This window comes from Chlorocebus sabaeus, chromosome 8 (assembly GCF_047675955.1).
Source record: "Chlorocebus sabaeus isolate Y175 chromosome 8, mChlSab1.0.hap1, whole genome shotgun sequence".
Lineage (NCBI taxonomy): Eukaryota > Metazoa > Chordata > Mammalia > Primates > Cercopithecidae > Chlorocebus > Chlorocebus sabaeus.
Window position 1 is genome coordinate 146,302,832 of NC_132911.1, and position 23,010 is coordinate 146,325,841.

The 23,010-nt window shown below is 60.3% G+C and overlaps 1 protein-coding gene across 1 annotated transcript; it reads right to left on the bottom strand.

Moving 5' to 3' along the window:
- Positions 1–871: 871 nt before the first annotated feature.
- Positions 872–4,365, bottom strand: ARC (activity regulated cytoskeleton associated protein). Its single transcript, XM_008001679.3, has 3 exons — positions 2,302–4,365; positions 1,930–2,074; positions 872–1,679 (listed from the first exon to the last, which is right to left on the bottom strand). Exon 1 carries the CDS (start codon positions 4,096–4,098, stop codon positions 2,908–2,910), a length of 1,191 nt encoding a protein of 396 aa, XP_007999870.1. The 5' UTR covers positions 4,099–4,365; the 3' UTR covers positions 872–1,679; positions 1,930–2,074; positions 2,302–2,907.
- Positions 4,366–23,010: the final 18,645 nt, after the last annotated feature.

Below are 23,010 nucleotides of genomic sequence, written 5' to 3' on the forward strand. Positions count from 1 at the left end.
CCCACAGAGGCAGGGGAGGCTGACGTCCTGCCGCCCCTCGGAATCCAGTGTCCCCACAGAGGCAGGGGAGGCTGACCTCCCACAGCCCCTCGGAATCTAGTGTCCCCTCAAAGACAGCAGAGCGTGACCTCCCACAGCCCCTCGGAATCCAGTGTCTCCCCAAAGGCAGCAGAGGCTGACCTCCCACAGCCCCTTGGAATCCAGTGTCCCCCCACAGAGGCAGGGGAGGCAGATGTCCCACAGCCCCTCGGAATCCAGTGTCCCCCCAAAGGCAGCAGAGGCTGACATCCTGCAGGGCATCAAGTTACCCTTGTTTCCAAGTTCTTCAGCACAGATGCTGTGAGGATGGCATGCCCTGTTTTGCAGATGAGGAAACTGAGGCTCAGAGAGACCAAGTTCATGATCTGGCAACCAGGAATGGCCAGGGTCCCCTCCCAGCTGGGGTCTGCACTGATTAGGTCCCCAGGGCTCCAGAGCCTGAGACAGCCGTGTGGGCCGAGCCCTAGTTGTAGTCCCCCCATGCACCTAGTTGTACACCCCACATGCCAGTAGGACTTACAAAGGGGCAGGCCTCAGCTCAGCACGAATAGGGCTCCCCCAGTTAGCAGTCACCCTCACTGATGGCCACCCCAGGCCTGGAGGCAGGGCTGAGCTAGGCCTAGTGGGCTGCAGTGTGGAGCCTGAAGGTGCTTCCTCTTGAGGATCCAGGACCCTAATGGAGGCTGCCCTGTTGGTGCTCCCCCGAGCCCCTGGAGACCTCGCACTACACCCATGGGGTCTCCAGGGTCACCCACTGGGCTGGAGGACCTGTGTCTGCAGCTCTACTCCGGCCCAGCCCAAGCACGCAGAAGAAGCAACATGAACACTCCAAGAAGTTTCAGTGTTTTATTAAAATCTTACAAAAAGAGTCTGTCTTTGGGGTAAGGTACACAGGGCCTGGACGGACATTTAAGGCCTGGTCTGTGCGGGGGTAAGGGGCAGGGGTCGGCCACAGCCTCATGAGGTTTCCAGGGTCTTCACAGGCTCCAGGGCTTCCCCAAAGCCTGTGCCAGCCTGTAAGGATCAGTTATGGCTTATGTGCAAAAATAAAATCTGTGGGGCTGGCAGGGTGTGGGCTGAAGATTTGTCAGAGTGGTCTGTAGGGCTGGTCCCCCAGTGGACAAGGCAGAAAGATGAACCCTGAGCCAGCGCCTGCTCAGGCTGCAGACGCTAGTGGCCCAGCAGCACCAGGGTTCTGGTGTCGGGGCAGGGCAGAATGCCTGGAGGAGCCCCAGGAGCAAAGGCTTCTGGGATCTCCTTCCTGCAGCTGGGCTCAGGGCTGCTGGGCAGGAGTAGGAGCTGTGGCCCCAGCCTTGGGGCTCATGAAAGCCTCTGGCAGAGAGGATGGCCTGGCAGCGGGCGGGGTTTCCCTGCTGGGAGGGAGGCAGGGCCCGACTCCTGCTGCAGTGGCTCTGGGGGCGGGCAGCTGGTGGCCAGCGGGGCGGGCTTCGTGGCAGGCCCTGGCCCTCACGCTGGCGCTTAGGGCTAAGCTGGGGCTCCTGCCCTCTGCTGCAGCTGACTCCTCTCTGTAGCACCCCTCTGGGCTGTCCCTGGACTTCGCCTCCCACGCAGGCAGCCTGCAAGGTGAGGGGTGTGTGATGCCCAGCACAGCAGCAAAGACTTTGTGGGAACCTTGAGACCTGAAAGAGAAGGAGAGAGGGCAATGAGGGACCATGCAGGACAGTAGCCAGGGCTCCACAGGGAGGATCTGGGGCTGGTGGATAGCGCTGGTCTTCCAGGGCAGAGGACCCCTGACCCTGTCAGGGCCTCCCAGCTTGCCTGAGCACTGGGGAGTGGCCTGGGCCCCAGGGTGTCTGGGGTCCGGGGAGGAGCTCATTTGGCCGGGACAGCTGATGGTGGGGTCTGGGTGGGAGGGTGGTGCCCTGTTACCTGTTGTCACTCTCCTGGCTCCGATGGTGCCAGCTGCTGCCTCAGCCGGATTTGAGGACTCAGCCCCTCTGGGACCCTCCGCCTGCCATGGGTGAGTCACGAGCTGAGCTCTGATTCTTCTCCAGGCGGGCGTGAATCACTGGAGCTGGGGGAGAGAAAGCGCGGGTCCATGTGGAGCTGGCTCAGCAAACTGCCCCTGCCTCCCACCTGGCCCACTCTCCCTGATGCCCCATTCCATGATGCCACCCCCACCCCATCCCTTCTAACTTGCTGGGGGCCCGAGCCTCAGTGGGCTCTCCTCAAAAACAGCCTCCGGGTCCCACTGGCTCTCAGATGCCCCACAGTGGGTGTTGCCTTGGGGCCGGGGCTCACCTGAGGGGCCAGGAAGCACCGGGACATCAGGTCTGCTGCTGCTGCCTCTGCGACTTCTGCTCTCCCCTGGGAGGAGGGGGAGGGGGCCGTGCTGCCTGAGGCTGGCCAGCTGCCCTGGGAGGCAGGGAGGGCGTCAGCTGGCTCTGCAGATGCTGGGAGAGGGCGGCGGCGCCAGAAGTCGAGGCTCCCTCAGCATTGGCTCTGCCCTAGCTTCTGCTCTGGGGTGTCCTATGAGCTTGGTGGCCGCTGGCCCCTGCTATCCGGACACTTGGTTTTCTGGATGTCCAGAGGGCCTGGGCATTGTAGCAGAATGAGGAAGCTGGGGTGTTCTGTGATGGCCTGAGAGTGTGGAGGGTGGGGTCCAGGCCGGGAAGACAGACAGAGGGAGGGTGATGGGCGGAGCCCTGCAGGGGGGAGGGCTCTTTGCTGCTGGGGTACGGTGCCCACATCTGGATGACACGAGTGTGTGAGAGTCCTCCCAGAGCCCGAGGGGGCACCCAGCTGGACCAGGGCTTCCCCTGCAGGAGTCAGCCCCGGCTCAAAAGTCCTGGTGGGCAAAGCCACAGGCTGGATGTGGTGGGCAGGCTGGGGGCTCTGGGATGCCCTCTACTCGGGCTGGGTCCGGTCACTGGCCACGGACTCGCTGTTGGGGGCAGGCGTGAGGGTCTCCGCCTCATCCTCCGCGGGGATGTGGGGGACGGCAGGCTCCGCCGCCTGCTCCAGGTCATCCTGCACCTCCATGCCCCTCTGGATGAGCTGCTCCAGGGTCTTGGGCAGCGGGTGGCGCAGGAAACGCTTGAGCTTGGGCTGCAGGGTGCCCACCACGTACTGGATGATCTCCTCCTCGTCCGCGTCCACGTAGAGCGTCTGGTACAGGTCCCGCTTGCGCCACAGGAACTGGTCCAGCGGCTCGCCCTGCTTCTGCGGCAGGTCCAGCTCACGCTGGATGGCCTCTCGGGACAGCGTGCCCTCGCTGTACTGCAGGAACTCCTTCTTGAACTCCACCCAGTTCTTCACGGAGCCCTGCTTGAACTCCCACCACTTCTTGGCCGGCCCATTCATGTGGTTCTGGATCTGGGACAGCCAGTACTCCTCAGAGCCGCCCACCTGCCGCAAGTACTCCTCCAGGTGGCTCAGGAATTCTCGAGGGTCCTCGAAGATCTGTGTGTCCACGCCAGGGCTGGGCTGCCCGTCCTCGCCGGGGACCCATGGCTGGTACTGCTGGGCCTCAGCGGGCTCCTGTCCGGGCAGCTCGCCAGCGGCCGGGGGCGGGGTGATGGCGTAGGGGCTGACGGTGTAGTCGTAGCCGTCTGCCTCGTGGCAGTAGCTCTCAGGACCCCCCACGCCCACGGAGACGGTGTGGCGGGCCGGCTCGCTGCCCACCGGGTACTTGCCACCCGTAGACTCCAGGCGGTCGGCCCAGCGCTCCAGGCGGTAGAACACCTCGCGCCACACGTGCATCTCACGCTTGACCCAGCGCTCCAGGTTGGCGATGGTCTCCTGGCAGCGGCACAGGCAGGCCTTGATGGACTTCTTCCAGCGCTGCGAGTCGCTCGTGGGCACGTAGCCGTCCAGGTTGCTCTCCAGCTTCCCCACCGACCGGTGCAGCCCCTTCAGCTCGCGCTCCACCTGCTTGGACACCTCGGTCAGCAGGTGCCGGTGCGTCCGCCGCACGTGCTCTAGCATCTCCGCCCGGCACTTCCCGATCTGCAGGATCACGTTGGGCTTGGCCGCGGGCCCGCCCCGCGGCCCAGGGTAGGCGTGGAGCCCGCCGCTTGTCCGGTGGTCCAGCTCCATCTGTGCGCAGGTGCTCGGGCAGGCGACAAACTCCTCGGGGCGGACGGAAGGAGGGCGTTGGGGTCCGGCGGTGGTGCCCGGCGGCCTGGGTCCCGTGTGGAGCTGCGGGGAGCGCCTGTCTGTCGCTGCGGGCCGGCGGCAGGGCTGGTGGAGCGCGCCCGGAGAGGCAGGTCCAGCTCTGCTGCTGCGGAGGGAGGACGCGGCGCCCGAGCTCTGCGCTGAGTCCCGGCCGCCGGCTCTTTATGCCGCCAGCGCTGCCCGTGGGCGGCCGGCTCGCCGAGCCCCGTTTCTCATTGGCCCAGCCTCAGGCTCCCCGCCAGCGCCCCGCCCGCGCCCCTGCAGGCCCCGCCCCGCGCCCACTCGGCTCCTGGGCGGCGAAGGTACTGGAGGTCCCACCCCTTGCACACATGGAGGGGCCGGGATGACTAATCCCTCCGCTCCGCACCTCCCACCCCGGGCGGCGGAGCTCATTCAGCCTGCGGGGACCGGAGGGACTGAAGCCGGGCACTGGGAGCCCCTCCCACGCCCCCTCCCGGGTGCTGGGCGGGCTGTCATCTCCTGCCTCCCAGGGTCCCAAGGTGGGCTTCCTCCCCTCCACTCGCCTCTCTTTTGGGGGGGCTGAAGGGGGCTGGCGCTGGCCACTGCTCTCCTGGGTCCTCACTGCCCCTGACCCTGTCCGCCCAGCTGTGCAGGATGTGCAGCTCAGCCCGGGAAGGACCCTCCCGATCAGCCTCCTGTGCCCAGGGACTCAGCAACTCTACACGCACACATGTGAGCTCCTAGATGCGGCTTTGAACTGCCACCACCCCTGCCTAGGCGGTCCCGAGTCCAGGTCTTGAGCTCTGTGTGAGGGACACACAGCCAGGCCTAGGTGCTCTCTGCCTGACCCTTGCGTTGGTGTGCATGGTGACACCTACCCGTGTGGCTGTGACTGGACAGGGTTGCCCTGTGCCCCCACACACAGGTCTCTGGTGAGGCCCAATACTTTTCTGTGTTCCCAGGGAAATCTGGAAGCTGCCACCTGGGGGGCTGGGGTTTGGAGGATATGGAGGGGACATTAGCCCCCAGTGAAGAGAACTGGGCCCTGAAGCCCCTGGCTATATCAAGAACCTGGCCAGAGGCTCCAAGACTTCTAAGAAGATGGAAGAGGGGAGGAGAGAGGGAGACAGGGAGGGAGGAGGAAGGAGGAAAAGGAGAGTGGGAGGGGGGAGACAAGAGCAGGGAGGAGGGAGGAGGGCCGGTGCTGGCAGCACAGTGCATCAGGAGAGGCAGAGGGAAGCCAAGCTCCATATAAGGAGTGGGGCTCCGGAAGCCGAGACTCCCTCCGGAGGGAGGCCCCTTCTGCCTCCCTGGCAACCTGGCAGGGGTAGGGACGCCCTTCCTGAGTTACTCCAGTGCTGGCTGGATAGGCATGGGTCTCAGGTCCTCTGATGTTACCCAGGCATGGGTGACACACACCATTCCCCACAGCCAGAGGGCCATGAGCACATCATCGCTGACAATCAGGACACCTTGTCCCCGCTGCCAGCTGCCCTTTCCCTCTCTCAGCCACATACATGCTGCACACTCATCTCCCCACTCACACCCCCACATACACACTCATAGCCCCCACTCTAACCCCACCCCACACACTCATGCCCTCACTCACAGCCCCCACACACACACACTCATGCCCCCCACTCACAGCTCCCACACACACACTCATACCCCCCACTCACAGCCCTCAGTTCCCCCCGTCTTATTAATACTCCCTGTGTTATTCAGGCACTCAAGGGCACACAGGTACCCACTTGCTGGAATCCCCACTCCCTTCCACCCTCTGAGGCCCCCCCACCGGCTCTCCCAGGGAGACCTCTCCCTGCCTCAGAGCCAGTCTGTCTCCTCCTTCCTTCCGCCCCTGGGGGGAATGTCTTTCTGTCAAAAACTCCCCAAAAATGGCTCTCCTGGCATTTCTAATTAAAGGTAAGTGGGCGGACAGAGAAGGGAGGGCGGAGGGGCACCACGGAGCTGGGAGCGGGGAGCCAGGCAGAGAAGCCTCCAGCACAGGGACCTTCCCACTGCTCCACTGCGGAATCCCGGGGAGAGGAGCTGGGTGGGCACATGCGGGACGGGCAGATGCCAGCAGCCTCGGGTGAGTGCAGCCGGCGGTCACCGAGGGCCACATGTCTGGGTTGGGGCCAGTCTGAGCCTGTAGGTGTTGTCTGGGTGCTGGGCACTGACCATGTATGTGTCCCTGTGAGAGCCAGCACTTCGGTGATCGGGGGCCAGCCCCGCCAGGGTTTATAAGCCCGTGTGGCCCCTGACGTCCCCGCCAGGGCACAGCTCTTAGGCCTCTGACCAGCAGTGGCCTCCAGCTGCCACCCCCACCTGAGGCATCAGCAAGCTGACAAGGAGGCAGGACTGGGGACATGTGAGCCAAGGTCACAGGAGGTGCCACTGCCTCAGTTCCCTCACCCGTGTGAAGGGAGCCAGGTCTGGAGAAGGGTGAGTGCCCAAGGTGGCCCGGTGAGCAAGGCAGAGCTGGGCAGGAGCCAGCCCCTTGGTGAGGAATCCTGGTGTCCTCTGCTCAATGCCCCATGGCCCGTCACCACCCCGGTCACCTGCTGAACAACCAGGCCAGAAGTGGCCAAGCTGAGACGGGTGGGAGAGCACAGAGCCTGCCCTGGATGGCACGAGGGCAGGCAGTGTCGGGGGTGCCACGCAGAGCCCCATCCTCCCCTCCCCATCCCCTCCAGCAGGGTCTGCAGAGGCTGTGAATGCTGGCCTGAGCTGACAGGTGACAGGCAACAGCCACAGCTGCCGGGAACACTTAATCGCTGCCCAATTATCGCCCCAGAAGCCCTCACCAAACCCCCGCACTGCAGCCTGAGGAAAGGAGGCCAGGCTGGCTCCCATCCACCTGGAGCGGGGGCCTCTCCCAACAGGGGCCTGCCCTGCCCCTCTCTCCAGCCCACCCGCACCCCCGCCCGTCCCTGACAGCCACTGGAGCCGCATGGCTCAGGGGTGCAGTTGGGGGAAGCAACAGGGGAAGGGGATGGAGGCTAAACCTGCACAAGGAGGTCAGGAGCACCTGGGGGACCCCCACTCTCAAAGCCAACCTGGTCTGCTGCTAGGTGGGTCTGACAGCTCTGAGGCCCCACCTGCCTGAGAGAAAGGGTCCTGCAGGGCAGTGTGAGGTAGCCCATGACCCCCAGGTTCTGTTCACGGTTGAGATCTCCACCAGGCTCACAAAAGCCTCAAAGGACCTCTTAGTGCTCCTTCCTGAGCCCCTGCCACCTAGGTCCCCAGAGGTGTGGGGGTACCTGCTCTGAAAGGCAGGGACCACCCTGTGCCCTGGACTCCCTTCTCCTTCTGGGGTGCCCAGCCACCTCTGCTCCTGCCTGATCAGAGCGAAGGGAGTCGGCTCTCTCCCTGCAGCCCCAGACCGTCTCAGCCCTGGCTGACCCACTCTGGCAGGGCCTTTCTGGATTGCCAGGCTCGTTCACAGGACAGATGCTGACCTTGGGCATCCTGCTGCTCCCCCAGGCTGGCCCTGCTGATCTCGGGTGCCGGAAGTTAGTGCGGCTCAGCAGGGAGAGGCAAACAGGTCCCTTCAGGCCAGAGCTCACCTCCACCCCCACTCACACACATGCGCACACACATGGGCACACGCAGAGGCACACACCTCCCCCATCTCCCCTGCCTCCAGGCTCTGTCCTCTTTGGAAAGAACCCAGACCGCCCCCAACTCTCCCTTAGCCCCCAACACCACCGTCTTCATAAAGGCCTTTCCTCACCTACCCACTGCTGGCCGCACACACCTGCCCACCCCACCCTTTGCACACATTCCAGGGCTCCTGCTGTCCTTCTGTGTGGACTGTGTGGAGTGAGGAACTGGCAGCAGGGAAGGAATGCGGCAGTCCTAGGAGTTGGTTTGGGCACCCGCCCCCCATATGTGACCACTCCCCACCCTTGTGGCCTCATCTGTCACCACCCACTGCCCGGTGGGGCTGGAAGAGAGGAACCAGGCTGCCCTATGCCCTCCAGGTGCCCACTGCTGGGCCAGGCTGCATGGCCAGACCTGGGGGCCAGTCTCTCAGCCACCTGCTCGCACCGGGTGTCCCTTGCTGTCCAGCCCAGAGCTCCACAGGCTACAGGAGCTGCTGACCTCCAACCTCGCTGGGCTCCTGGGCCCAGGTATCCTCTTTTCATGTGGCCTCTTCCTCACCAGCACAGGGCAAGGCTGTCCCAGCGGCCTGGCCTGGCTGAGTCCCTGCGCCACCCTACAAGTGGTGCCCACAGGTGAACACCTGAGTGTAAGCAGGGCCTGGCCCAGAGCAGGCACTGGCTAGGGTCTGAGGCTAGAAAGGTTCCTGTTCCATTCCTTTCTAGTCAGGAAACACTGGAGCCCCAGCTTTCCATCCATAAAGTGCGTGGCAATGCCAAGGCCTTGAGGGCTGGCGGGAGCTCCGGGGCTCCAGGAGCCTTGTCCCTGGCCTCATGTCACCTGGTCTGGCGAGGTTTCTCCCAGCTGTTCCTGCTGGAGCGTCTCATCAGCGCCACTCTGGAGCCTCAGAAGTGGTCAGGGGGGTCCTGCCCTCAGCTCCTCAGGAAAGGTTCTGGGGACTTCCTCACCCTGCCCACCTCCTCTGTCCTTCCTCACCCCGCCCTGTCACTCCTGAGGTGGCAGCACAGACCTGGTGACGAATTGCGGGAGATCTGGGTCCAGCTGGGAGATCTGGGTCCAGGCAGCTGGGAGGACACCTGTGCCCTGCTGTCTTCATCCTGAGGGCCTCCTGCAGTGGGGACGGGCCAGGGTAGGCAGACAGCAGAGCTGGGGGTGAGGGTCCCAGTCCACCTCCAAAGCATGGGCGGGGGGTGGTGCACAGCAGGTTAGGGTAGAGCCTGGGGAAAAGACCAAGGAGGCGGAAAGGACTGAGGTGGAAAGTAGAGGGGCAGAGGAGAGGCCGGGGCGCAGCTGCTCCTGCTTGGCCAGCCAGGTAGGTGCTCTCGCCTCAGCTTCCGCAGGGGTCCTTAGGGGTGGGAGGACCCACCCCAGGCTGCTGAGTGGGCAAGTGACAGAGGTGAGGTCCTCATCCATCAACCCACCTGCCTAACCCCAGCTGCTGCAGCCAGACAGCCTCTGCAAGAGCCCTGGAGGGGACCAGAGTGGAATGGGGCAGGGGTCTTGGGAGACCCCTATCAGTGATGGGAACAGTGCTTGGTGTTCCCAAGGTGGCACCAAGGGCCGGGAAAGACCCTGAGGGATGAGAGGACACCCAAGGAGTGGGCTGGCTCTGGCACTGGTGCAGAAGATGGAAGCTGATGGCCTGGGGGCCAGTTGGAGATGGGTGCAGGATAGGTGGGCCCAGGGGCCTCCTAGCCCCCCTCCCTCTGCAACCTCCCCAGCCCCCTGGGGCTGCGGGAACATTTTCTTTCTGATCCCCCCCAACCCCACCCCCCACCCCGCTCCTTCCTTCCTCTTCTCCTGTTGGCAGACTCTGTGCTGCTGCGTCCTTGTCCCTGGAACAGGCAGCCTGTTCGTTCCGGGCCCCCACACACCAGACCCTCCTCCCTCCTCCTTCCTCCTTCCTGCCTCCTGCCTCAGCGCCTCCCAGTCCAGCCTCCAAGGAAAGTTCTGTATTTTTCCAGTCAGCCTGGCCCAGCTGCACAGGCGTCCCCTTGGGGCCGGTGGGGTCACGAGAGCCCAGGCCTCCACCGACCATTGGCAGACAAGGGATGTGCACTCCTCACCAGCGCCACCCCAGCCATGCACGGAAGGGGAAATCGAGGTCCGGAGAGGGCCAGGGATTAGCCTGAGCCACACAGCAAGGAAGGCCAGAGCCAGGACAGGAAGTGTGTCTTGGGTCTCTGGGGTCTTGGGGAGACCTCCAACCTCCCAGAGGTGTCCCATGAACACTTTCATTCCCTGTGTGACTGTAGGTGAGTCCCCTAAGCCCCCACGCCCTCTCTGGCCTCAGTTTCCTCGACGAGGAAGTGCTCCGAGGAAGCTCCAGCTTTGCCCTGCCCAGTCGGTGGGTGATTCCGTCAACAAAAGTTCCCGAGACAGGCTTGGCAGGTACTAAGCCAGACAGAGGCATGACTCTGGGAGGGGGTGGAGTACAAGGAGGTGCAGAGCATCCCATAAAATAAGGGGTGGGCATCACCTTGCCCCCCACAGGCTTTGCCATCCATCAGCACCAGCAAGTCACCCCACTCAGAGCTCTGCAAAGAACACCCACAGCTCTTTTCTTCCGGGTGCTCTTGCTGGGGGGGTCAGGCTGGCCCCTCTGACTGGCACTGCCCACACTGGTACACGGGAGGAGGGCCATCTGGGCACTGCGGGAGCAGATCCTGGGTGCACACGGGGAGACAGGTGTGCTGGTGGGAACAGCAGGCGGGGCTGAGCCCAGGAGGTGCTTCACAGCGGGTTCCTCCAGCCTGGTCTGAGCACGGGACGAAGAACCATGCACCGTTCATTGTGCATCTCCACGAGGCACTGTGTGACCTCATATCAGTCACTCAGCCTCTTTGGCCCCACGTCCTTGTCCACAGGGGACAGACTGGACTGAATGGAGGCTGAGGTCCTTCTCAGCTTGGGCGGTGTGGCAGAGGGTGAGGAGGAGCCCATGGGCCCTGGATCACCAGCCTCCCTCCACCCAGAATGCCCCGTCCACGCCACTGCCCGCCACCCCCTGTTCAGCTGACAAATGTCCCAGTGTTAACACCTAAGCATGAAGAGTCAGCTTTGCTGTAAGTGTTGTCTGAACCTGAGCCCAACACCGCCACCTCCAGGAAGCCTTCCTGACCTCCTCGTTCCATGTTGATTGAGTCTCCTGCGTGCCTCGGTCTCCCCTGTGTGTGCTACCATTGGAGCCCCTGAGCACAAATGGAGTCTTCCTGCATGTCTGTGTGTGTGTGTGTGTGCATGTGTAAGTGTATGAGTGTGTGTATGTATGTGTGTGTGTATGTGTGTGTGAGTGGATGGACCAGGGTATCCTTTTCTTGCACACCTACTGGCATGTGCCCTGAGCTTGCCCTGGGCACATGGAACATGGTTCTGGCTCCATTGGAGATGCTCTGACCCCCGAGGTGTGTGAGGCCAGCAGTGGGTAGGTGAAGAAGGGCCTTTGTGAAGAGGGTGGTGTGGGGAGCCAAGGAGGAGCTGAGGGGCCATCTGAGTTCTTTCCAAAGAGGGCATAGCCTGCAGACAGGGGAGATGAGGGAGGGATAAGTCGGGCCTGTCTCACCTTGGCCAGGATGCCCACCTGGAGCTGGTGGGGAGGAGGGAGAAGGGAGGACAGTGGGTACAGAGGGGGCAGGCAGGTGGGGAGGACACCCACCTGGAGCTGGTGGGGAGGAGGGAGAAGGGAGGACAGTGGGGACAGAGAGGGGCAGGCAGTGGGGAGTGGCTTTTCTGGGTTTCAGGGCTGTTTAGGGGGCCAGGGCTGAGTGGGAGCTGGGGGTCCCTTGTGTCAGGTTGCCAGCATGGAGCTGGGGAGGAACATGAGGAGGACTTGCCAGGAGCCACTGGAGTCGGCCTGGGGGGATTGGAGCCTGGCGCTCCCCCACACTGGGTCCCCAGCCAGGCTGTGTGCCCACCCCACACCTCCCTGGACGCCCACCTGGCCCAGATTGTGCTGCAGGAACCCCGAGGGTGGCTGCCCCAAAATCAGGACGAAGGATTCACTGCCAGCTGGCCAGGCCGGACACCCCCAGAGCTGGGGGTTCAGGATGCCCGTGCCAGGGAGGGGGTGGTGTCCAAGACGGCACGCTGCCCCCACCCTGATGGCTGCGCTTTCCTGCTGTTCTCTGCATCTCCATTTAAATCTCTCCCTGGTGCCAGCCAGGCTGCCAGCATCCCCAGCTCACTTCCGGAGCCATAAAAGGAGAGAGACTGAGAATAGCGCGGCTGTGACGCCGCCAGGAGCTCCTCACGCATGCAGGCTCTGCGCCACCTGCCCGCCCGCCCGCTCTCTGAGGTGCTGGCCTGAAGGGACCCCTGCCCAGCCCCAGTCCTACCAGGAGTGGATGACCTGGGCCCCCGGCTGGGAGGTCAGGGGCCAAGAATCACGCAGCCCTGCCTTGGCTCCGATATGACACCGCAGGCTGCTAGGCTCCCGGAATTTGGCATCACCATCCCCTGCTCCCGGGCACTGGGTCCCACGAGGACATGGCCGCACAGGAGGGGTGCAGGCAACAGAGCGGGAGGGAGACACCCCTCTCCCAAGAGGTCCCGGCCCTGCCCAGTGGCCCTTCAGGCTCCCACAAATTCCCAGGGACCCTTCCCGAGGCAGAGCAAGCTGGCTCTGCGGTGGACACGGCTTGGGGCTCGCAGATGGGGACAGTCGTTGCCTACTGAGCACCAGCAGGTTCTGGGAGTGGGGTCGGCTTCTCTGCATGGTCTTGCCTACCCTGGGAGATGAGGGAGATGCTGAGACCCAGAGGGCAGAGCCTCCTTCTCGGCAGGTCCCAGCACCACGTCCCCAGACACCATGGGTGCCCACATCTGCCCTGGGCACCCCCAGCTCACTCGTGAGGCTCAGCAGTGGGGAGTGTGTTGGGACACAGGGCTGGCGGCTTGGGCGGTCACGCTGGTCCCTGAGCTCAGAAGGACTGTGCTGGGTTTAGCGCTGTGTAATTTTGATTCATTTTTGGACAAAGGGCCTCTGTTTTCATTTTGTGCTGGACCCCAGCCATTATGCCACTGGTCCCTCCTACCAGGGTCTCCTTCCTGGTCCCAGGGTGGGGGTGGGGAGCCCGCTGTGCTTCGTGTTTCTGGAAAAGCAGGTGGCAGCAGAGGTCCTGCGGTGAGAAAAGGAGGGCCCTGCTGTGCACCAGCCATCTTGCTGAGTCTCAGAACAGCTGGGAGGGTGATCGGTGTCACCCCACTTTACAGATGAGGAAACTGAGGCACAGAGATGGCAAGGGGTGTGCCAGGTAACCTGGGTCATAGTGAATGACCGAAGTGTGATTTGTACCCAGGCTCTCCTGGCCCTGAGGCCACCAGTCCTCAGCCTGGTGCCATCTGCTGCTCCCAAGAGCCAGGCTGGGGTCCTCAGGAGCCCCTCTGAGCTGACCAGGGGGCAGTCTGCTGGAGAGGCTCAGCTGGTGAGAAGCCTGGGTGGTCCGTGAGGGCAGGACCAGGGCCGGTGCATCTTGCTCCCACGTGAGCCCATGTCCCTCTGTTGCATCTTGGTCCTAAGGTGCATCCAGTGGCAGACCTGGGTCCTGGGAGGGCATGGCAGGCTGAGGGGGCTGCAGAGCCCTGGGCGGGCTGGGGGAGCCCAGGGATGGAGAGGCGGCTGGCAGAAGCGCATCCATCTCTCTGACACTGCCTGATCCCTGCACGCTGGCGCTGAGCCTCTGAGCAGCCTGGTGGTGGGTGGGTCAGGGAAGGTCAGGTGGGGTCAGCACCCGCCCTGGCCACTGGGCTTCTCTCACTGTCTCTGGAAAGGGGCCTTCTCCTCTCCTTTTTTCCCTCTCCCAGGTCAGTGAACTCTGAGGCCCCGAAGGGTCAGCAATTGCTGAGATCACAGAGGAGGGGGTGCACCAAGCCTGCCCTCTGCTCCCCACTCCAGGGGCTATGAAACTCCAATGTCACAGAGTCCTCTAAAAATGCATTTATTCCTTCCTGGGCCAAGTCAGACCGGAGATCAGATACCCAGTGGAGGGGCAGCACCTGAGGGTGTGACCTGCCCCAGAGAAGAGCAGGGTGCCTCAGGGGCAGCAGAGGAAGGTGGGCTGTGAGTTCAGGCTGGGTCAGGGCACTGAGCCGGGCAGGGGCTGCTCTGCTCACAGCTGGCAAGCCTGGACCCATGTGCAGGTGTCTGCAGGAAGGGCTCTGGGACCCCAGGCCGTCCTCAAGCTCCCCAGACTCTGGCAGCTCGGGCTGTTCTCCTGGGCCTGGTCCTGCCAGCCCTCCCTCCGTCCGGGGTCCGGGGCTGAGCGGACGCCTTTGAGGCCTGCACGCCACCTGCTGGCCGTGCCCCACCTCACGCGGTCTCCAGCCATCCCTGACTCCCTTTCAGTGGTCCCTGTCTCTCCATCTCTCTACCTACCCAACCCCCACCCGCCCCCATCTCTCCCTGCCCCTGCCTCATCTTTGTCATGCCTCTCTGTCCCACTCTGTCCCCCTCTGTCGGTCTCTAACCCTTTCTGTCCCTCTCTGGCTCCAGCCCTTGGCCCTCCCTAAGGACAGTGGCCATGCTCCTCACCCCAGAAAGAGGAGTGGAGAGGGGAGGCCAGGCCCTTTCAGGGCGTCCAGATGGAGGCTGTGTCCATAGACTATGGACCCCAAGAGGAGAGGGGGAGCAGGTGAGGGCCAATATGGGGGCAATTGTCTCACTGCCACAGACACCCTGTCCCCAGAGCTGGCGGTCAGGGAGAAGGCACAGGGCCAGAGGGGTGCATACCCCTTCAGCTTCACCCTTGGATCTGCACCCCACCCCACAAGCATGCCCCACTGAGCTCCAGAAATGTGGGCCTCTCCACAACCCCCAGCAGCCTCTGCAGGCCCCAGACCTACTCCTGGAGACTGAACCCCACCTGAATGTGCCCCTTTCCTTTCCAAAACCTTCAGGACTAAAGCCTCAGCCCTCCTCCTGTCCTCCCTGCCTGGGGGAGCTGAGAACAAGCACCTGAGTGTCTTGGTTTCCACCCAGGCCTCCCCTACCCTGACAGCCCCACCCCTCATCCCGGGGAGCTCCTCCTTCCTAGAGCCCTGAGGCGTTCCTCAGGGCCTGCCTGCCACCCACGGTCTCCCTCAGATCTGAGATGCCCCGTTCCAGGGTCTGTGCAGGCCTGGGAGATCTGGAGACCCTCAGGGTGGAGGTCAGGCTCTCCCAGACACTAAGCTTGGCCCTGGGAAGTCAGGTTTCCCATATGTGGGACAGAGACCCAGAGACTGACAGAGAGAAGGGAGTGAGACGGGCAACTGGGGCAGACAAGCGGCTTCTCAGTGCCCAGGCATTGCCTGTCCCCCAGAGCACAGGATGGGGACACGGAGAGCCCAGGGCCCCCAGTCCAGCCTCAGGAGCCCTAGGAGCCCACCCTTGCCAGAGGCGGAAGGCTAAGGTGTGCGCGTAGCCACTGGAGAGTGCACTGTCGCCCAATTTTCATAAGCAGGAGCTGCTCCAGGAGCTGTGAATCTCCCAGGAGCCCTGTGACTGGCCATGGGAGGGGCGGGCCAGACCCTAGATGCCTTTCTCACCCAGAGGCGTGCTCACCAGGGTCTACTGCTCTCCCCCGAGTGGCTCAGGCTCGGACCTGAATGTCCCATTTATGAGTTGCCATAATTATTGTCACAACCACTTCATCCCACCCCACTGCCAGTCATCACCTGCATCACCACCATCCAAACCACCAACTCTCCCACCACCACAACTATCACCACTACCACCACCATCATCCCCTCAACTGCCATCAACAACGTGGCCTCCTGGCACTATCACCACCATTATCATCTTAATTGCCATCAGCACCATCACCACCATTCCAACTACCATCATCACCATGGCCTCCCATCACCACCACCCCACCACAGCCCCTTCCACCACAGCCATCATAACCACACTCTCCACACTACCCCAAACCATGAGCACCACCCCACCTTCATTCTTGTCACCAACATTTCCACCCAGGAACTCCGTTACAGCCCCACCACACCCACCACCTTACCTGTAAACTTTGTATCATCATCTCCACCTCTACCAACCTCATTCTCTCCACCACTACCCCAGGCAGTCCTACCACCACCAGCAAAACCACCACTTCAACTCTTCATCAATGCAACTGTCACAGCTAGCACCACCAGTGATTTCCATCACCACTGTGTCTACCGCCATCAACCATAACCCTGACCTCCCACTGTCACCCCCCATAACTGTGACCTCCCACAGTCCCCACACCATAAACATGACCTCCCACTGTCACCACCTTCATAACTGTGACCTTCCACTATCAGTGCTTCATAACCATGACCCCCCACTCTCACCACCTGATAACCATGACCTCTCACTGTCACCACCTCATAACCATGACCTCCCACTCTCACCACCTGATAACCATGACCTCCCACTCTCACCACCTCATAACCATGACCTCCCACTCTCACCACCTCATAACCATGACCTCCCACTCTCACCACCTCATAACCACGACCTCCCACTCTCACCACGTCATAACCATGACCTCCCACTCTCACCACTTGATAACCATGACCTCCCACTCTCACACCTCATAACCATGACCTCCCACTGTCACCACCTCATAGCCATGACCTCCCACTCTCACACCTCATAACCATGACCTCCCACTGTCACCACCTCATAGCCATGACCTCCCACTGTCACCACCTCATAACCATGACCTCCCACTCTCACCACCTCATAACCATGACCTCCCACTCTCACCACCTCATAACCACGACCTCCCACTCTCACCACGTCATAACCATGACCTCCCACTCTCACCACTTGATAACCATGACCTCCCACTCTCACCACCTCATAACCATGACCTCCCACTGTCACCACCTCATAACCATGACCTCCCCGTCACCACTTGATAACCATGACCTCCCAGTGTCACCACTCCATAACCATGACCTCCCACTGTCACACCTCATAACCGTGACCCCCCCACTGTCACCATCTCATAACCATGACCTTCCACTGTCACCATCTCATAACCATGACCTCCCACTCTCACACCTCATAACCGTGACCCCCACTGTCACCACCTCATAACCGTGACCCCCCACTGTCACCACCTCATAACCGTGACCTCCCACTGTCACCACCTCATAACCATGACCCCCCACTGTCACCACCTCATAACCGTGACCCCCCACTGTCACCACCTCATAACCATGACCTCCCACTGTTACCACCCCATAACCATGACCCCCCACTGTCACCACCTCATAACCGTGACCCCCCACTGTCACCACTACTCACTGTTATTCCCATCATCTACATCTCAGTCACCATCACCACACCACAGTGCTTGCCACTTCCCCCTCACTGCCACCACCTTCATTATATGAGTACCCCAACTCCAGGTTGCTTTCTGGCTGACAATGGATTTTATTGATGAGGGTAAGGTTTTGAGGGAGACAGTATTGGGTTCAGATTCCAGTCATGGTCATTATTGGCTATGTGTCTGTGGGCAAGTTTTTCAATCCACTTTCCTAAGGCACAGAAAGGACAGGATATCCCAATTCAGACCTTGTTTCCTGTAATAGGGAATCCCTGAAAATCACATATTGGCTGCCTAGCCTTCCAGAGGCAGTGGGTTAGGCTGTGAGTCCCTGCAGCCCCATCTCCTCACCCAGCCATGTGGAGGGTCTCCCAGGAGAACATGACTCATGGGATGGCTTGGCTGAGCCAGCGATCAGAATGATGGTGTGCTGTCACCAAGCCTCTGAGAGATTCCACTTCGTTTCAAAGATCAGATGAAACCCCAGCTGGCGAGCAGCTCCTGCACCCAGAGCTGGGTGTGGAAGACCCCGCCACAGTGAAGGCTTTTCAAGCTTGGCCTTGGAGGAAACTTGCTTCTAGCCCCTGTTTCTTCAAACAAGCTGTCACCAAAGACAGAAGTTTCTCTTTCTGTGGCTACCAGTGCTGAGGGGTCTGATGAATTTCAAATTTTTTCAAATTGAAATACCCATTTTGTGTTCTGACATCTGACTCTCAATCCTCTCAGTGCGAAGTTGCTGAGCAACAATCAAGAACCCGCCTGTGCTGCAGTAATCATCGCAGTGGTGACAGCGCCCACCTGGCAGGCGGACAGCAAGGATTAGGTCGGGCAGAACCTGACACACAAAGCACTTGCTCCACATCACTGTTCAACTGTTATTACAATGATTGTCACTGGGTGTGGGTTTGCACTGGCCCTGGGCTGGGTCTCCTGTTGAGAAAACTCCACAGCCCTCAAGCCTCCCCCAGCCCAGGACAGGCACATGGCACAGGCAGAGTGGCAGGAGGTTATGGGAGCCATGAGGAACACTTCAAGGGTGCTGTAGACCATGCCTGTTCCTGAGGCTCCTCCTGTGTCCACCAAGGGCCAGCTCCAAGTTCCTGCATGGAGGATGCCCTCTGACTCTGAGACACATGTCCTGCCCTGGGCTCCAACAGACCTGGGGCACCCCTGAATGCTCATTGTGCCACCAGCCCTGAGCACCTTGAGGGCATAGACCATGCCCTGCTCATGCCTAAATGACCAGCACCTGGCCCATCCCCCACAGGGGATACTCAGTGAGCGTGCTGGGGGGCAGGTGCAGGTGTCATACCCATCTACCTCACCAGGGGTGAGAACAGCAGCTGCTCCACTCCCAGGCTGCTTTGCTGAGCCTCTTGCCAAGTTAGGGGGACCCAGAACCACCCAGCCTGAATCTGAGACTTAGCCCTGGCTAAGCTCTACTTCCAGGATGGTGAGGGAACCCAAGAGTCCAGGAGCAGTGGTGGGCAGCAGCAGCTCAGTCTCTGAAACCCACACTTGTCAAGCTTCCCAAGGACAACGCTTTTTGCCCTTCTTGTTTCTAATTAAAAAGAATTAGTCAGCAGAGTGGCATGCTTACGGACAGTGCCAAGGGACATTACTGCATGGCTTTATTCATCAATGGGAGGGGCAGATGCCATCCTGCTGGAGACTGGCACAGAATTTCATTCTCTGCGACTAACTGCTTGGAAGCCCAAGCCACCTCCCAGCTGAACCAATGACTCATTAGACTTTTTTCTGACTCCTTCTCCCCCTCTCTCCTTCTCTCCCACCCTCCTTTCTTCAGGTTTGGCTGGACCCGCCAAGAAAAGGCATCATGCAGAAGCACTGTACAGGCATCGAACCCCCTCCCCCTTACAGGTGAACCTGCTGAGGCAGGGAGGGGCTCCCAGAGAGGAGGGGGCAGAAGTGGGCACAGAATCCAGGAGTGTGACTCCTCAATTAGGGAAGAGCCTGCCACACAAGGTGGGTTTGCCCCAGACAGAGAGGTCCCTGGGGAAGGGAGGTCTCAGGAGCAGGGACTCAGCTTTGAGCTCAACCTGGTCACTTTCCCTCTCTGGCCTCAGGTCTCTTCAATGAATACTGGGAACATTAAGCCATGTCACCTGCCCAGGGTACAATCTGAGGACAAGTGGAACATTCAGGAGTGGGGTTGTCATCTTCACTCCATCCTGGCTCTGGAGAAAACAATACTCTCTCTCCCACAAATGCCTACAAGAGGCCGAAGAGATGAAAACTGCCTTGGCAAGGGGTCATACCAGCCCTCAGCCCTGGTCTCTCTTTCTGGGCTGATAGGGAGGGGCCTGAGTCCATTCCACAGCCTCCATGGAAGGCAGCCTTTCAGAAACTAAAGGGAATGTCCCCTTCCAGCCTACAACAGGGATAGGGACTTGAAGAAGGCATGGTCTAAATCTGTGGACAGTCAGCTAAGCCAGTTTTAGGAAGAGCTATCAGTCCACTTGTGGCCTCAGAGCCTGACAGTCAATCGTCACTACCATCATTATCACCCATAACACCCACCTGGCCAACACCCTCATTGCCTCCACCAAAACCAAATGTCACCACCACCACCAATTCCAACACTGACACAAATGCCCTCGTTACCACCCCCAACCTATCACCTTTGACATCACCGTGATGGTTATTACTGTCATTACTCTCACCATCGTCATCACTATCTCAGATAATGATATCATCATTGTCTTCACCATCATAACTATTACCGTGATATGAGCATCAGCATCACCATTATCATAATCATTACTATCATTATTATTGATAGTGATATCACCATCACCACCATCACCATCATTATCACCACCATGACCATCATTATCTTCACCATTATCACTATCACCATCGTCATCATCACCATCACCATCATAATCTTCATCATATCACCATCATCATCACCACCATCACCATCATCATCATCAACACCATGATGGATAATAATATAATCGTTGTCTTCACCATCACAACCATCATCATCATCATTATCATCACCATCACCACCTCATCATTAACACTATGATGGATAATATCATCGTCTTCACCATCATAACCATCACCATTACTATCATCACCATCACCATCAACACTACCACCACTATCATCATCATCACCATTATCACCATCATCATCACTATCACTGTCATCACCATCATTACTATCACTATCACTGATAGTGATATCAACACCATTATTAGCAGCAGCAGCATCACCATCACAATCATCATCACCATCATCCTCATGAGTTCACCACCACTATCATGATTATCACCATTATTACCACTGTCATTCTCATGACCTTCATTACAACACCATTGTCTCAGGACAAAACCTGAGCGGCTCCTGAGGAGTGGATAGGGAGGTGATGGGCCAGTGGGCAGCTGTGAAAGCCTGGAAGACTCTGTCCCTTTCCTGTCTGTCCAGGCAAGGGTCAAAAGGCTCTGGAAGGAATACATCCCTGGGATCAGAGATGGGATGACTCTAAGGTGTGAGGTCCCAGGGAGTCAGGCTCCGCTGACACACCCTCAGCTAGTGAGTCGGATTCCTTGCTCACTCCTAGTTTGCTTAGCAAGGAGCCCTCATGTTGATTTCTTTTGTTCAACAGTGCTTTATTGGAGACTTCCTTTGGTGACGGGGGCACTGGGGAAGTCCATAGGTGACTCATCACACCCTGACATTGAGGAGTTTCTGGTTTGTTTGCAGGTGGCCTTTGCCAGAGATAAGAGGTGCTGAGAGCTGCAGGGGTCCAGGGATGGCTCACCCTCAGGGAGGCACAAACACCCTGAGAACTGGGACACCAGGGAGGGGAGAGTTGGGCAGGGACCTGCCAGCCACCTCACAGAGAAGAAGACTGGAGTCTAGGTGGGTGCCCCGAAGGAGCTCCATCAACTGTAGCCTCCTTCCAGTGCCTCTAGCACCCAGGACTCCCACCCTCTGCTGGCGTCGGTGCTCCCAGCCTGGTGAGAGCAGGGACCCAGGGCCCTTGATTCCAGCTGTGATCCCAGTTGGGAGGCAAGTCCCCTTCTCCACCTCTCCCCACACTCGCTCTCCCAGCCTCCTCTCAAGGAAAGCCCGCCTCTTGCTCCGGCAGAACAAGGGTGGAGGGCCTGGGTCTTCAACCATGTTGACCATGTTTATTCTGCTCAGGACCTGGCTGGATGACTTGATTCTACTCACCCCCCACACCCACCCCACTTCCATTCCTGCGAGGGGAGTGCTGGGTCCATCCCTGAGCAGAACAAACTTGGCCATATGCAGAAACATGAGAGACCCACGAGGAATCATCTCTCAGCACCATTTCAGAGGCAGACTCCAGAGGGAGACCACTCTCATCACCCAGGATCCTGCAGAGCGATGGTCAACCCTGCTGAGAACAGCCACTGTCTCAGGTCAAACTCCCTGGAAGGAGAGCATACAATGAGGCCTTTTGTTCAAGAGCTTTGCAAGGGAGTCTCTCAAAAGAAGCAGGGCTGTGAGGGGAAAGAACTGGGCAAGGCTTTGTTCGTAGCCAGAAGCCAGTTTCAGTTGGTCTCACTGGGGGCTCTGGGGCATGAAACTACTGAGTGAATGTCCCTGGAGGTGGAGGGCGGCTTACCCAATCCCATGCCAGTCAGGGCGACAAATTTCCCAGAACCGAGGAGTGCCAGACAGCAGGAACCGTTTGTACTCTCTCTTGGTTTCTTTAATCAGGAACTCATAAGGGGCTCAGCTCAGGGTGGCTCTGAGCTACAGTGGAGGTGCCAGCTGGGCTGGGTCATCTGAGGGTTCCACTGAGGAGGCGTCTGCTTCTAAGCTTAGTCACACAGCATCTGGCAGAGGCCTCAGTTCCTCACTGGTTGTCGACTGGGACACACACACACACGCACACACACACACACACGACAGCTCCCCGGGGGGCCCAGGGGCACTCTCAGACCCAAGTCGTTCCTGACCCTTCCTGGCCCTTGAGGGGACATCAGTGAGCAGCAAAACCGCCGAGGGCTCAGCGCCTCTCCTTCAGCACCTTGGACAGAGCTCGTCCAGGGCCGCGGGAGCGCTGGAGCTGTCAGGGGCGCAGGCAACAGCCCTGCGCTGTGTGGGCAAGGGGCAGGTGGCAGGGGCCCACCTCTCCAGGTGTTTCTGGACAGTCTGAGGGCCGGACCCCTCTCCCCTGGTGGCCCCAGGGCAAATGCCCCAGGGAACTGCGAGCGAAAGGGGAGTGCAGGGAGGGCGGGGAGACACAGCCATCTCGCTCTGGGGTCAGGGTCGCCTCCTCCCCTTGCTCACTCAGGCTTCTCACGGAAAATGGCAAGGATGGGGCCTCCCCTCAGAGGCTTGTCGGGGCACACCGCAGGGATGAGGTACAGTGAGGGTCACTGCTCTCTGGTGGTCTGCCCACCCCCACCCCTTGCCAGTTTCATCTGGTGAAGCCCAGGGTCCCTCTTCTCCGAGTGTGATGAAGGAGGCCCCGCGCACACTCACAGCCAGTGAGGCAGTGGCCACTGTCTGGGGCCATGGCCCTGGAGGCAAGGCTGTGGTGCTGGTGAGGCAGAATCGTGATGCCGGAGGAGGTAGCACCATGGTGCCGTGTCGGGGGACAGCATCCTAGAGGGCACTGTAAGGAGGAGGCTGCTGCTGAGGTTGCCGGGAGAGGGACCACCCCATCCAGCACCATGGCCCCGTCCCCATCCAGCACCATGGCCCCGCCCCATCCAGCACCATGGCCCTGCCCCATCCAGCACCATGGCCCCGCCCCATCCAGCACCATGGCCCCACCCCATCCAGCATCTTGGCCCCTCCCCCTTCAACACCAGGACCCTGCCCCATCCGGGACCACGGCCCAGCTCCAGTAACTCCTGGGAGAGGGAAGATCTGTGCCTCTTCTCTGCAAGGTTCCAGTCCCTAGGTTCAGCCAGTGTACCCACAGGGCCCCTTGATGCAG

Excerpts from the sequence above, each read along its gene's own strand:
- ARC (XM_008001679.3), bottom strand. The coding sequence starts at position 4,098 with ATGGAGCTGGACCACCGGACAAGCGGCGGGCTCCACGCCTACCCTGGG.